The 16,458-nt window shown below is 47.2% G+C and overlaps 1 protein-coding gene across 1 annotated transcript in view; it reads right to left on the bottom strand.

Moving 5' to 3' along the window:
• COLEC12 (collectin subfamily member 12) overlaps window positions 1-16,458 on the bottom strand; it is a 176,431-nt gene that overhangs the window by 11,923 nt on the left and 148,050 nt on the right. Inside the window, exons 5-7 of the mRNA XM_040264700.1 lie at window positions 14,581-15,627; window positions 1,897-2,385; window positions 917-1,053 (exon numbers count right to left, since the gene is read on the bottom strand). Coding sequence (XP_040120634.1) covers window positions 917-1,053; window positions 1,897-2,385; window positions 14,581-15,627 — 1,673 coding nt within the window. The remainder of the gene's footprint in view (window positions 1-916; window positions 1,054-1,896; window positions 2,386-14,580; window positions 15,628-16,458) is intronic.

The following is a 16,458-nucleotide window of genomic DNA, read 5'->3' as shown; positions in this document are numbered from 1 at the left end:
CCCTCCCACAAACCCTCCCTCCGATGTTCTAATAATAGTAACAGCCATGGCACTCTCAAGCCCTTCCTCCTGGCCGGGTCCCATGCCCAGTGTGTCACACGTAACATGTCTTTGAGCTATTACAACCACCAACCTAATAAAGGTGGCAAGTGATTGAGCTGGGGTCAGGCCCAGGCGCCTGACCCCTGTCTTATGGATGCTCATTTCCAGTCAATTACTGCAGAAGCATCCATTTTCAGGGTCCTGTCTGCCGGAGACATGCAGGGGAAAGAAAGGAGGCCCCTGTGACAGTGCGGCATTAAAGAGAAAGCACTGGTGTTGTTGCTAGATGGACCTCAGTTTCAGTCTCAGCTCTGCATTTACTTGTCTCATATATTAATCATTCAAATTTTGTGGGGCCTCAGTTTTCCTGTCTGTAAGATGGGGATAATATTACCCACAGGCTCCTGGGGTGTGGTGAGGTTTATAGGAGAAAATGCCTGGCACACATTAGGGACCAAATGAGTGGTTATCGTGTGTGGGCTTTGCCCCAGGACCATATATGCCCTTCCTGACCCTGTTAAGTCCACATGTCTGGACCCTGGCATTTGGCCCCACCCCTCCAGTGCTCAGGGCTCTCTGCCTCTCCATAGGAGACTTGTACCGACCTGCAGGCTTCCCGCTCTTTCCGGGAAAAGCCACACAGCTCCAGGCTTGATAAAGCAAGAGCTTCCAGGTGCTAGCACAAGGACCCAACCCCCATGCCGTGAATGCTTTCTGTCGCTGGATAAAGCCCAAATCTCAATCATGTGGCCCTCGGTGTTTCTGTGACTATGAATTTATGGTATCTTTGAATCCTCAGTAAGCATGTACTTTCCAGATGTCAGCGATCCTTAAATTACAGTTTTCTCCAACCCTAAGAATGCCACACACGTACCTGCTCCTCTCCCGTGTTTATGAAAACGAGATGTGAAGACATTCTTTCGCAGAAAAGTTTTGCATCCTCAAAAAAGTCTCTCTCAGTCGAAAAATAGTAGCATTTGTCTGTGAAGTTCTTCCAGTAAGGCAGGCAGCCTAGGAATGGAAAGTTTAAAAATGTTGATGGAAACATACACACGCTGAAAACACTATGCCTTTAGGAGGCATAGCCACAGCCCGGCTTCCCTACTGCCCGTATGCTGAGTCTGTGACTGATGTTCCTGAACATTCTAGGGGCCAAGACCAGTCCGAGGAAGTAGGTGGCCTGCAGGACACATGGTGGTTAAAACCACTTAAGCGGGCCTTTGTGTCTGGATTAGTCTTCACAATGACAGAAGTAACAGACATAGAAAAAACAACCAGCACGGGCTCAGGTGGTCCCCATCAGCCGAGGATCACACAGAACCTGTACACAAGAGGCTGGGAGAGCTAGGCTCACAGGAAAATGCAACGAAGGGGGACTGCAGGAAACCAAGTGGAATTGGCTATGGGTCCAAGGGGAGAAAGACAAACCCAAAGCTTTCATTATCAAAGGATGAGAAGGTGCCATAATACCTTCTCAGAAAGAAATGCGAGCTGGCCTCAGGAACAGAAAGTTCCATCTGCACGTTAACTAAGGGTCGACCATCCCCAGGTGAAAGGCAGAAAATGAAGACAGGGATGGCTCTGGGGTGGCCAGCCTCAGATTTTCCTGAATTCAACATCTGGGACCAGTTTGTCCCTGAGGACCCAACTTAGCTAATGATAAATAAGCGCTGGAGGAGCTGATGCTGTTTAGGGATAAACACACGTGCCTGAAGGATGCTGCCTAGTGAGGGGCCAGGCGAGCAGCAGGGGCGGAAGCCCACCCTGTGTGATGCCTTCACTGCTAATGAGATTGGGTGTGTGAGGTGAACACGGGGAGCACCCCCTTCCTGGGTGTGAGGGGCTCAGACTCACCGTTGTCCTCAGGTGCTGTGGTCGGCTCGGTCTTAAGGGCCAGGGGCACTGCCGCCCCTGAGGGGCCCGGGGGACCAGGGGGACCCTTGATACCTGGCATGCCCGGCATCCCAGGGAGGCCTGGCAGCCCCCGTGGCCCGGGCACCCCAGGCTCCCCCACGGTGCCCTGCAGTCCCTGGAAGCCGGGGGGCCCCTGAGGGCCTGGGAGTCCATCCTTGCCCGGCGGGCCGGGGGGGCCTGGGTCCCCGCTGGGGCCCTGGGGGCCAGGCTTCCCAGGAGACCCTCGGGAGCCTTTGGAGCCTTGCAGGCCTTTGGAGCCTTTGCTGCCACGCTCTCCAGGGGGGCCAACTGGCCCGATTGGGCCCCTCTCACCAGCTGGGCCAGGCGGGCCCGGCTCCCCCTTCTCTCCTTTCTGCCCCTTGTTGCCAGTGGGGCCTGGGGGTCCCTGCTGTCCTCGGTCACCTTTTGGACCCCTGGGGCCAGGAGGACCTGAAACATAAAAAGAAGACAAAAGGCATAAGCGTGAAATCCGGGACACCTCTGGTATCTGGGACCGTTTTTTCACAGCAGGAAGGCTGTGTGGTTTAGGATCGCTATATGTGTGTCTGTGTGTCTGTCTGTGTCTGTGTGTGCGTGCGTGCGTGCTCAGTCATGTTTGACTCTTTGCAACCCCAAGGATCTGTAGCCCACCAGGCTCTTCTGTCCATGGGATTCTCCAGGCAAGAATACTGGAGTGGGTTGCATTTCCTTGAGATGACCTCTCTCTTATTTCCTCCTCATTCCATCGATTTGATAAATATTTATTAACTACCTATTGTATGACAAGCACCATGTAAGGTGTGGGGTAAGGGGTTGAATTGGACTAAAAAGATGCCATGGAGTGTTGAGAGACTGTCCCGTAATTCCCCCATCACACCAGCCGGGCCTCTCCTCTCTGCTCCTCCCCTGTGGTGCTCCTGTCCCTCCAATGGTGCTGCGGGAACACGGAGGTCCTCAGGGCCCGGCCTCACTATGGACCAGATCACTGGGATGGGAGATCTATGTTGGGGGTGCTCTCAGGGCCAGCTGAGCAGGACCAGTTTCATTTTTCCCAGTGATGCAAACAGTGCATCAAATGCGTCTAATAATGCAAATAGGGTTTGGGCTTCCCTGGTGGCTCAGACTGTAAAAATCCACCTGCAATGCAGGAGACCTGGGTTCAATCCCTGGGTTGGGAAGATCCCCTGGAGGCGGGCATGGCAACCCACTCCAGTATTCTTGCCTGGAGAATCCCCATAGACAGAGGAGCCTGGTGGGCTACAGTCCACGGAGTTGCAAAGAATCAGACACAACTTAGCGACTAAGCACAGCACACAGGGAAGGTAGACTAGAGAAACAGGTGCAGCATCTCACTGGCAAGGGAGGAAAAAAAAATTGTTTTCCTCCAAAGGAGGAAAAAGCAGTTCCCCCTTAAAAAGGCAGGGAGGGGGTTGGGGGAAGGGAAGCAAATACTTGCTCATCTCTCTTTGCTCCAAAAGGCGGTTCACTTAACGTGGGGGTGTCCTGTTTTCTCTGAGTTCTCAAGAGTAACATCGACATCACACAATACATCACAACAAGGATGTATATGCACATGATAGGGTGAGGTACCGTCACATACAGTATGTCATGTGACCTTCATCTATGGCATAGGGTTCCCACAGCACATCTGAGGACATGCAGGGCCAGAGACACAAAGCTCTTTGTTCAGAGTTATTGAGCAACTCAAGACAGATCTACCCAGGGGAATGGGGCTTCCCAGGTGGCGTTAGTGGTAAAGAATCCACCTGCAATGCAGGAGACCTGGGTTCAATCCTTGGGTCAGGAAGATCCCCTGGAGAAGGGAATGGCTACCCACTCCAGTATTCTTGCCTGGGGAATCCCCGTAGACAGAGGCGCCTAGCAGGCTACAGTCCATGGGCTCGCAGAGTCGGACACTTGAGCAACTGAGTGACTGACATAGCACACCCATGGGAGTAAGACATGTCCAGTTACCATCAGGGGGAGGAGCTGGGGCAGGAATTCAGGGCTTCTCGTGTTGAAATGAACACATCATGGAGGACACTGTGCTCAAATATTCTGCTGCCTGGAACCTTAGATCATCTGAGATCTTGCTATTCTACAGGAATAAGCGTAAGAGCTCCGCACCCATTCTCTGGATGGAAGCCCAGAGCCTTGGAGGCTGGGAGGATGGAAGTGCGGGGGAGAGGCAGGATTGGCGGGACTCCCACGATCGGTTTTGCCTGTCCCCCTTCACCAGCACACCTCCCCACTGGCTGGTCAGGACAGAACGGTGAAGCAGCCTTTCCCACCTCAGTAGGGGGATCTCTGTTCCCTCTCGCCCCAGGCCCTGGTGGACATCACTGCATCCATATACCAGCCATGGCCACGGCCAGCCCTCCATCTCTGCCCTCCCTCTGCAGAAGCCTAGGTCCTGGGCTCAGCTTTTCTTGAGCCTACTCATGACATTGCCCCTGGACTTTCAGGCCAGACCCTCTATGGAGCTGTAAGTGAGTTTATGCCAAACTAGCACGCACTAGGGCTAGCGCTGGCTTCAGTGTGTTCCTTTTAGGGTTATCTGCCCCATAAGTCAGAGACTTCAGGGTGAAACACCTTCTTCCTGAATCCATCTTTCTGACTTTTGTCCATCTGCTCCTGTTGACTCCTCCCTACCATCAGATCTCCAGGCCTCTGGGTCCTCATGTCCATCCCATTCACGGATGGTCCATTTTCTCTGGGATGTCCAGCAGCATCTCCAACCTGGCGTGTCTACACTGACCTCGTCACCTCTGCTGTTCATGCCCTCCTCCCGTCATCTCTTATCCCACTGCATCATCACAGCTGTCTCATCACCATCCTAGCGCCAGGGTTCTCTCTTCCTCTCTCCCCCTTCCCCTCTGTCTTTCTGGTAGATTTTTACGGTTACCTCTCAACTGCTCTTCCTAGCTGATCCCTCTCCATGCATTTCACTCTGCATCTTTTGCACATCTGTCTTCCTTACATTCAGCTCTGGACCCCACTTGCTCCAGAATATCCTCTTGGTCCTCTGGTGTCAAGGCTTCTATGACCTGGTCTCACGTGTGTTGATTCATCCTCCTCTGCACCTGTGCAAATTTCTTCTCTCAGAATTCCCTCTGCCCACATCCATCTGGAAAATTCCTGCTCACCCACCATGTAATCCTCCCAGGTCACTCCAGGTGGAAGTTTTCCCTCCTTCTGTGATGTTTAGTCCTTGTTCTTCTTCGAGGACCCTTCCCCATATAGTAGCTAGATTACAGGCCAGTCATTACCTAGCAAGTGTTTGTCAAATCAATGTGCCTCATGAGTCAAAAACCCCACAGGCTTCGCTGGTGGTAACGAATCCGCCTGCTAATGTGGCAGATACAGATTCAATCCCTGGTCCAGGAAGATCCCACACACTGAGGAGCAACTAAGCCCACGCATCACAACTACTGAGCCCGTGCTCTAGAGCCTGGGAACTGCAACTACTGAGCCCACGTGCCCTAGAGCCTGTGCTCTGCTACACGAGAAGCCACTGCAATGAGAAGCCTGCACACAGCAAGGAAAGGTAGCCCTTGCTTGCCGCAACTAGAGAAAGCCCTCGCGGCAACAAAGACCCAGCACAGCCAAAAATAAATAAATAAATATTTACATATATATATAAAAAGAAAGCCCGTTGCATTAGTGCTAACATTTTGGGTCCAGCAGAGACTAGAAGGGAGGGATTCTAGGGTAACAGTGTCCTGCCTGGTGACCTTTACCTCATTCTAAGAAGCCACCTCCACTCAATCTATGTATCAGGTTGACCCTGGCTGCCAGTAAGACTGGCCATGGGGAGATGTCTTCCCAAATCTATTCATACTTCTGAACCGATCCTGTGATGTTATACCCATAATTTGATTTTTTTTTTTTCCTGTTTAACCTGAGGAGACTCATTAAACAGCCTACCCATTTAGGAAAGACAGAGGGTGAGTTTTTACTGCCAGATGGATCTCCTTTAAAAAGGGTTAGCTCAGAGGTTAAAGCATCTGCCTCCAATGCGGGAGACCCGGGTTCGATCCCTGGGTCGGGAAGATCCCCTGGAGAAGGAAATGGCAATCCACTCCAGTATTCTTGCCTGAAGAATCCTATGGATGGAGAAGCCTAGTAGGTTACAGTCCACGGGGTCGCAAAGAGTTGGACACGACTGAGCGACTTCACCTTCACCTACACCTTTAAAAACGTAACTTAGCTCCTTTGTGTAGTGGAGAAAAAATGTCTTAAGAGATTATTAGTGGGGAAGGTGGCCTGTGTGTTCCTCTGTAAAGCATGCAGCACAATGGAAGTTTCTAGTGGAACGATACTGACAATACAAACAGAAATCTGATTTATTTGGAATAAGGGCAAAAATAAAAGTAATCCCCCCCCCCCCCACACACAACTACTTCAGTTTTGTTCATGTTCTATGTTTGACCTTAAGAAATCAAAATAATGAGGAAGATCTGTCGGGAAATTCAAGCGCTTTAGAAGTTCTTTATTCTCTCTATGGGTTTGCCAATAACCAGTGTCACTCTATCATTCATGGTGGGTTGGTGCTGTACTCGCAATTATGGGAAATGAGTCCACCCATGGCCAGGAAATGGTGCCCATTCCAGGGCCTGTCTCCCTGTTCTGAATGTTCCGACAGACCCATGTGGCAGAGAGTTGTATTTCTTCCAGAACACTCTCCTCTAGTTGCCAACAGAATTCCAAAGACATACGATTCTCTCTTCCCCTCCTGACATGAATCCAAGACCTCCTTTACCTGGGGTGACAGCTTTTCATGAATCTTCTTTCTTCCTGGGGTCAGGTAATATATGGTGTTTGGCTATTTCTGTCTGAACCTAAGCTACACTTGAATATCCTCACCCCTTCCACAAAGAATAATGGCTTATTTTATTTTCTTTAAAAAATTTTATGGCTTATTTTTAAAATGCCATAAGAATGCAGACCTCACAGTCAACACAAAATACCAACTGATACTAATTTCCAGATGTTGAGAAGGAAGGGAATGAAATATTGGGAGGAAATGCAAGTTTTTGCCTTGGATAAAGTCTAAAATCCTACTTGTGATGGATTTCCTACCTGGATTAGGATAAAAACTGAATTTTTCATATGAAGCACTATATCCATCACAAATAGATTATCTGCATATTCAAAGAGACACATGTATCCCAGTGTTCACTGCAGCACTGTTTATGATAGCCAGGACCTAGAAGCAACCTAAATGTCTATCAATTGATGAATGCATAAAGAAGTTGTGGTATATATATACGATGAAATATTACTCAACCATAAAAAGGAATGAATTTGAGTCAGTTGAACTGAGGTAGATGAACCTAGGGCCTGTTATACAGAGTGAAGCAAGTCAGAGAAAAACAAATATCATATATCAACCCTTACCTATGGAGTCTAGGACAAGGGTCCTGATGAACCTATTTGCAGGGCAGGAAGAGAGATACAGACGTGGAGAACAGACAGAGTTGGGAAAGGAGAGGGTGGGATGAATTGAAATAGTACTGAAATATATAAATTACCATGTGTAAAATACATAGCTAGTGGGAAGCTGCTTTATAACACAGGGAGCCCAGCCCAGCAGTCTGTGACAACCTAGAGAGCTGGGGTGGGGGTAGGAGGGAGGCTCAAGAGGGGCAACCGACACAACTTTGTAAAGCAATTATCCTCCAATTAAAAAAACAAATACGTTCTCTGTTATACTGAAAAGTTTAATATAATGTTTTATATCCATGGCTGTGGATAAACTCCTAGCAGGCACACTGCTAGGACCCATGTCTTCAACCACAGCTGCCCCAGCCTTGGGGAAATATCACAGAGCTAGAGCCGGAGGCTGGAACTCTGCCTTCAAACACTGGGCTATGGGAAAATGTACTGTGTATGCTCTGTACTCGGGGATTCATTCATTCATATACTTGGCTCATTAAGACAATACTTTGCTTGCTCCTTCAGTTCAGTTCAGTTGCTCAGTCGTGTCCGACTCTTTATGACCCCATGAATCACAGCACGCCAGGCCTCCCTGACCATCACCATCTCCCGGAGTTCACTCAGACTCACGTCCATTGAGTCCGTGATGCCATCCAGCCATCTCATCCTCTGTCGTCCCCTTCTCCTCCTGCCCCCAATCCCTCCCAGCATCAGAGTCTTTTCCAATTTGCTATTTATTTCTTTTTAAAAATCACTAAGAAAAAGAGCTAAAACCATTTCAAAAGTTAGGACTGGATCCCCCTACAAAGCTGATCACTAATGCTAGGGGTATATCTTCCTCAAGGACCTGGGATGCCAGTGTAGCTTTTGGCATCTGGATGATCCTAGGATTTTAGGTATTACTTGAATCTTTTTTTTTTTTTGGTGGGGGCAGCTGTTAAAGTCAAAGTAAAATGAAATAAAATATAAGCCACTGATAGTGCCTTAAAAGTGAAAACTCTGAAATAAATGACAAGACAGTATTCATGAGCCCATGCAATACCTTGAATTCAGACTTGAGAAAATGGTGACGTTATATGTGGGGCAGACATGATGTCCTGTACAGAACAGAAAACGAGGCCACGTGGTTGGCTGCCTAGCTTGGGGTTTTTTTTTTTTTTTTTTTTTTTTGCCATGTGGCTTGCGGGATTTTAGTTCCCTGACCAGGGATTGAACCCATGTCCCGTGCAATGGAAGTGTGGAGCCCTAACCACTGAACCACCAGGGAGCTCCCCTGGCTTGGGATTCTGAAATGCCGGGATACCATGTTGCTGGTAAAGCTGTCAAATGAAGGCTCCAGAAATGCCCGTATATGACCAAGACCAGAACTCAGAACAGCTGTGTTTGCACTGTCAGCAAAACCTCCTCCCCAGGCTTCTAGGCTCCAGAGCCAGGAGCTTTAAACACCAGAATCCTTTAAACAAACATCTTAAAGAGGATTGGAGACTTTAAATACTGTGCTGTTGCTGCTTTGGCCACCAAGCTGCAGGCTTTGAGAAGGGCCAAGCCCTGTATCCTACCCCTGAAATAACTTTACAACTTGTTTTCCAAAAAAAACTGCTTGTGCCTAACAGAAAATAGAGAAAACACTTTAATTCTTACTGCCACTCAACATTGTGGAGACTTTTATATTAGTACCACAAGTGGTCAGGTTGGAAGATACAGAAAAAGAGTAATATCATCTGACATATTTTTCTTCTCACGCAGTGAAATGAATCACATTTATTTAACACCCACATATGAAAAAGTCATTCTGCAGGGCTTAGGTGAAAAGGAATATACAAATAAAAAGGAAATTTAAGACAGGATATTTGGCAATCATTTTAAAGAATAATTTGGTTCTTGACCTCATGTTCAAGATAGTCAGACATCTGGAAAGCCACGGAAGCTCTTTGTCCAGAGAGGAGGATATATTTAAGCCACTGTTTCTCACCAACTGGCCACGGTGTGCTTCAATGCCTTCGAATGCCTGCACTCAATAAACGTGGATCAGGATTTCCCTGGTGGTCCAGTGGTTAAAAATCCACCTGCCAGCTGCAGGGGACATGGGTTCGATCCCTGATCTGGGGAGATCCCACACACCCCTGAGCAATTAAGCCTATGTGCTACAACTACTGTGCCCACTCGTCCTAGAGTCTGAGTACTGCAACAAGAGAAGTCACTGCAATGAGATGCCTGCACACTGTAACTAGAAAGTAGCCCCCAGCAGAGCCAAAAATAAATATATAACATGGATCAAAAATGAGTGAAAGTCAGAGAGTGGCAATAGACAGTCTGATTCCTCTCCAGGGTTGGGCACCGGGAAGCCAGCAATGAGAACTTCTGAACTCCCATCAACCTTAAAGCCTGCGTCTGTACAACTGTGTTCTTTGTGGGCACGAATGTTGTCTTCCATGGTGATGTACTGGCTGGGGCTACAGCAGAGGGAAAAACTTGGACCGGAACTGAACATACTCACACTTGGGTATGAATGAATACTAGCTAAGCCTCTGCCAGGCACTGCCCTGTTTTATTTACATTATCTCATTAAGTCCTTATAACTGTAATAGGTAGACAGATACTTGGTACTCATCTCCAGGGCTCTCTGGCTCTATAGCTCTCGTTCTCATCACTAAACCTCACGATCCTCCCAGAAGAGCAGGTGCAGGGAATTGTCTGGTTGTACTAGGAGGATGCGATTTACACCTGCATGTATTGTAGGAGTAGCTTAGGGTGTGAGGTGAACTTGCCACCTAAGAGTGTGTTTTATGAAGTATGAAGTCTTCCCTGTGCCAAATTAGGGTTAAAACATGTTACATTATTTGCAAGAACAACAACAAAAGCCTTTCATAAGGTTCTGGGGTTTATGGAGGTAGAGATCATTGTTGTCAGGATTCAATTTTGTTATGGTTGTTCAGTTGCTCAGTCATCTCTGACTCTTTGCAACCCCATGGACTTCAGCACACCAGGCTTCCCTGTCCTCCAATATCTCCTTGAGTTTGCTCAAACTCATGTTCATTGAGTCGGTGATGCCATCCAACCAACTCATCCTCTGTTGCCCTCTTCTCCTCCTGCCCTCAATCTTTCCCAGCATCCACCTTGTTGCTCAAGCTAAACACTTAGGAGATGCCCATTCCTCTGCTCTGCTCATGTCTGATCCATCCATGAGGCTTGTCCAGCTCCTCAAAGCTGGCCTGATCCCATGTCCGGTTTCTGCCTACAGCACTCCACTCCATCAATGTACCCTTTGGGCTTCGGACACTCTGGGGAGAGAAATCCAGGGTCTTGCACACCAAATGTGATCAAGAAGGGATCTGGGTGGGCTCTGAACATTCACAGCCCCTCCAGCCCATGTGTCCTCACGCTGCAGGCACGGCCACAGAAGGCCAGTCAGGGCTACCATCTGGGGAAGGGCAGGGCTACCCTTGATTCTCTCTCCAGAACTCCTCCTGACTGAGGAGACCCACTTCGGTCATGCATGCTGCTACCGCCCATCCCAAGTCACCCACAATGGGTCCGTCACCCCTCCCTGGAACACTGCCTCCAGGTCACTTCCTGGTTATCTGTTCTTCCCCCAGCATCCAGGATGACCTTTCAAAAATATAAATCAGGTCAGTCACCACCTTCCTTAAAACTCCCCCTCACACTTAGAGTGAAATCCCATCTCCTTGGCCTCATAGGCTCCCCTGGGGCGGCCAGGAGGAAGGGCATGCATTTTCTGTGATTATCTATGGGGTTTGCGTCACAGGCTTTGCACCAGACAGTCTGGGCTCAGATCCCATTTAGCTACTTATCATTTCTGTAAATTTCAAGCAAGTTCCTTAAACCCCTAGAAGGCTTAGTTTCCTTATGTATAACTGTCAATGAGTTTTTGAGCACTTTCTTTACAGATTGGGTGTCAAAGGGGTAATTCATGAAAAGCCCTCATTACACTCATACTTAACTTCAGTTGATAAAAATAATCAGAACAGAAACATTAACTCATTTAAAGCCAGGCTCTGAATCTATTTATTGTTAGTAAATATCTGAATCTAGATATTGTTAATCTATTTATTGTCATTTATTGTTGTTGTTTGGTCACTAAGTCGTGGCCAACTCTTTACAACCCCATGGACTGTAGCCCCTCTTCTCCAAGGAAATGACATCTCCAAAGACATTTATAGCTAGAAAATATCCAGAATACCATGTTAGGATTGTTGAGGGTATTACAACTTTAAGAGACAATTAGAAAGCACTTATTTTATGAGACTGCAAGTCTGCTGAGATTTCCCCTCATTCTGAATTTCAGTCGAGAAGGAATAGGGGAAAAGAAATAAATAATAAATATAGGTAATAAGTAAATCAAGCACTGAAGAACTGTCTGGCTGTGTGAAAGCCCACTCTTTATTCAGAGTATGACTCTCACCTATAGTACCCCTGACAGGCATTGTCCAGCCCCTCTATAGCTGGGGCACACATACGGTTCACAGAACCCATTATATTTTCAAGCAACAGCAATTTTTATAAGGAACACTATATAAAAACTAAAACTTATTTTCCTTTAATGAGTACCCACTAGTCTTTGTTTCACCCTCTGGAGCGCCTCAGATGTCATTTAAAATCTCTTCCACATGACAGCCTTTTGAATAGTTATAAACAGCTGCCTTATTCCCCACTAAGCAGTCTCTCCTATAGGTTAAAGTTCCAGGTCCTTCGATCCTTCTTCACAGCACATGATTTCTAGACCCCATCACTCACCCTGGTCCCATTTTTCTGAGCATGCTGGTCTGTGAGCATCCCCTGTCGATCAGGCTTCCCAACACACGCACTATCCTTGGGGAGTGGTTTTGCCATGCTAAAAGGAGGGAGTATCACCTCCCTCATTTTGGATATCATATTTTTATTAATACAGCAAAAGATCACATGAGCTTCCCTGGCAGACACACTGAGTTGCTTGACAGTCTACTAAAACGCCCCACACTTTTCATGCACACGTCCTCTAAGTCATGCCCAGCACCCACCCCATCAACATTTGTATTTGGTCTTCTCTATCTACAAGTGGGGATTTTCATGTCTCCCCCATCTATTTCATTTTGTTGGCATCTCTTTACTGTTCCAGCCTCTGCAGATCATTTTGGATCAAGATTCTCTGACCTGTTAGTTAGTATACACAGTTTCACATCACACAAGTACTGGCCGTCATCCACGTCCTCATGCTAGTCCCGGCAAAGCTGTTGAGAGGTCCCTGCCATCTGCCACTCAGCTCTGCTTCCAGGCTCAGAGGGGCTCATTTAACTATCACTCTTTATATTCATTCAACTAGCATGGCAGTCACAGCCAAGGGTGACTCCCAGTGACTCATGCCTTTGTATAATCCTTTCCCCTTAAGCATGGAACCTGTAACTTGCTTCTGACCAACTGTATATGGCAAAGGGGATGGGATGTCATTCCCTTGACTAGGTTACATTATATAAGACTCTATCTTTGCAGGCTGGAGTAAGAGACTCCCTTGCTGGGTGTAAAGAAGCTGCAATGGTTTGAGATGGCCACATGGCAAGCGGGTGGGATGGCCTTTAGGACCTGACAGCCCATCTTACCATCGCGATTGCCCACAGATGGATTCTGCCAAGAACCTGAAGGAGTGTGGAAATGAGGCTTTCCCTAGTCAAGACTCTGATGAAACCACAGCCCCTCACTGAGCCTGTACCTGGGCAAGACCCTAAGCAAAGGATACACCTATGCTGTGCCCAGATTCCTGACCACAGAAACTGTGAGATGAGAAATGCGAGCTGTAAGTGCTGAGTTTTTAGTAATTTGCTATGCAAATGAATATGACCAATAAACCCATCTAATTGATTATTCATCCAGCACTGATTGCTCCACCTTGTTCTGAAGGGTATCACTGCCAGGAGCCTCGCTGAAGTCCAGATATGCTATTTTTCATTCTCCTAGTTTAAACAATATACTATCTCTGTTACTGTCAGGAAATAAAATGAAGTCCATTGGCCTTCTTCTTAGTGAAGTCATTCTGATGATTATTGCTTTCCTGAAAACTCAAAAATGATCTAATCTGGTCCAAGGACTTTCAGTTTATACGGATGCCCTGGTTTGGAGTAAAACTCAGATTTTATATGTAAGTCACATCATTTCCCTCCTCTGTGGCCTGACAGTTACTGTGATGGTCAGTCATCCACTGTTCGTGGCTCTTGGAAGTAGCAATCTCTTAGTGGTCACTCCATGATCTAAAAGATTGAATCTTTCTTCCAAAGGAGCCCAATTTGTAATGGCCTTGAAATAGCTAGGCACTGAAAAATTCCAAATTAACCAGTCTTTCATTCAGAAACATTTAATGGAACACCTTTAAGCACTGTCCACAAATTCTTAGTTATGCTTCCCTTCTATTTCCCTTTGAAAAATAGAACTTAATTCCCCTCCCCTTTGTGTATGAGATGGACTTAGTGACTTGTTTCTAAAGGAGAGGATATGGTGGAATGATGGTATGTGACTTTTGAGGCTAAAAGACATCTTGGCTTCCTTCTTTCTGTTTCTCTTGGATCATTTGCTCTGGAGGCAGCCAGCTGCCCTGCTGTGAGGACACTCAAGCAATTTCACATGATGAGGAACCAAGGCCACCTGCCAATAGCCAACAAGCCCAAGAGCCATATGAATGAGCCATCTTGGAAGCAGCTCCTCAGCCCCAGTTAAAGCTTCAGAAGACTACAGCCCCAGGGCTTCCCTGGTGGTCCAGTGGTTAATTCTGGGGACATGAGTTCCATCCCTGTTCCAGGAAGATTCCACATTTGTCGGGGCAACTAGGCCCAGGTTCCATAACTACTGAAGCCCCCAAGCACCTGGAGCCCACGCTCTGCAATAAGAGAAGCCACTGCAATGAGAAGCCCGTGCACTGCAACTAGAGATGAGCCCCTACTTGCTGCAGCTAGAGAAAGCCTGTGAGCAGCAACAAAGACCTCCCTGCCCCAGCACAACCAAAAATAGATAAGTAAGAAGACTATTGTTCCAGCTATCATCTTAACTACAACCTCATGAGAGATACTGAGCCCAAACCACTGACTTACACTAAGCTACTCCCGAATCCCTGACCCTCAGGAACTACACAGTAATACAGGCTTATTGTTTTAAATTGTCGAGCTTTAGGGTCATTTGTTCTACAATCATAGATAACAACGTAAGTCCATAATTTCCACTTACCTTGCAGGATGGTAAAATTCTTGATGAGCTGACCATGCTTGGAGTCCACCAGCTTCATTTCTTCCATAATCACTGACAAGTTGGCCACTTCCGTGTCCAACCTCGACCTCATCAAATCTTGCTGCATCCTGAGAGAAACAGAATCCAAACGGATGTTGGCCAGCGTGTTGTTCAGGGAGGTCAGATCGTCCGTGTGTTTGGTCAGCGTGTCCGTGCACGTGGTCCTGACTTCGTTCAGGTTGCTGGTCAGCGTCCGCAGGTAGTGGGCTGTGTAGCTGATGTTGCTGATGATGTTGACAATGTCTGACTCAAAGAGCTGGAAGCGCTCCTCGAGCTGGCTGAATTTGGCCGCCGTTCTGTTCTCCGCATCCCTGTGTATGTCCTGCAGGTCCTTCAGGTTCTGCTCGTTGGCTTGGGAGGCCGTGGTGATATTGTCCATCTGCCCTGTGAAGGAGCTGAGCTGGCTGTTCATGTCCTCCAGGGTGTCGTTGTTGGCTTTGGCCAAGGCGGAGTTATTGGCAGCCAGCGTCTGCAGGCTCTGCACCTTCTCCTTCAGCCAATCCGTGTCCTTCTTGGCTTGAAGGAAGACCTGCTGTAGGTTCTGGAAGTCATTCTTGATGCGCTGGATCGCCTGGCTCGTGTCATCCACAGAGCGCTGCAGATTCGTAATGAGGTTCCTCTGCTGCACCTGTGTTAGGTTCAGGTTGTTGAGGTTCATGATGACCACGTTGTGAGAGTACATTTGGCTCTGCAGGTTGCCCTGCAGCACGCTCGTGTCCTGCTGAAGATTCGTGACATAGCCGTTATACGCCTGCAGGGTTTTGTTGACAGTGGTGATGAGGAAGGAGTTATTCTCCAAAGTTTCCTTCAGTTGACTCTGCCGGTCCACCAGTGCATCCCCGCTTGCCTGCAACTTCTCCAGCGTATCTTTGTTCTTGCTGGTCTTTTCCGTGATCTCACGAAGTTGCTGACGGAGATCCAGGATGTCCGACCTGAAGGTGGAGAGTTCTGAGTTGGTGCTGAGCGCTTTCTTTCCCGTTTGGTCCCCTGGAATCAGACACATGTGTTACTCAGGTTGGTGGGATGGAGACATGTTCAAGTGAGGTCACAGATTCCCAAGAATAAAATAGAATTTTATTCCTAACTGGAATGTGCTCTGTTTTGGACAGAAAACTTGTGTGATGTGCTCACTGCATGCATTAGTAAAATCTACATCTCTGTTAGACGGGTCCTCAGGAATTGGAAAGGGTGCAGAATACCAGCACAGATTAACTTGGGTGAACACTTTTCTCATGGAAGGAGGGGGATTTACTTGTTTCTAGAGCACTAGCAAGGATGACAAGAAGACAATAACCTTCTATTTCTTAAGTTCACCAAAATTATTCTTTTAAAAATTGGGGGAAAAAAATCACATAATAAAATAGGCTAGAATCTTCTATTTCTCAAAATCACCAAAATTCTTTAAAAAGTTGGGGGAAAAAAATCACAGGATAAAATAGGCTGGAATCTTCTATTTCTTAAAATTAATTTTTACAATTATTTTGTGCAGTTTGCTGCTGCTGCTGCTAAGTCGCTTCAGTCGTGTCTGACTCTTAGTGACCCCATGGACTGCAGCCTACCAGGCTCCTTCATCCATGGGATTTTCCATGCAAGAGTACTGGAGTGGGGTGCCATTGCCTTCTTCATTGTGCAGTTTAAAATATTTCAAATAAGAATTTACCAAGCATTTTATAAAAGAGCTTTTGATAAAGGGTATCTATGATTTTTTTCCATCAGGATTGATCTTCAGATTTTATTTGGTACACAATAGTATTTTTTGGGGGGAGGGGATTCAACTTCAAAATTGGTCCTTAATTTTAAAATTTTAAAGCTTTTGAA

Source organism: Oryx dammah, unplaced genomic scaffold (assembly GCF_014754425.2).
Source record: "Oryx dammah isolate SB20612 unplaced genomic scaffold, SCBI_Odam_1.1 HiC_scaffold_22, whole genome shotgun sequence".
Lineage (NCBI taxonomy): Eukaryota > Metazoa > Chordata > Mammalia > Artiodactyla > Bovidae > Oryx > Oryx dammah.
This window is presented reverse-complemented; position numbering and strand designations above follow the sequence as displayed.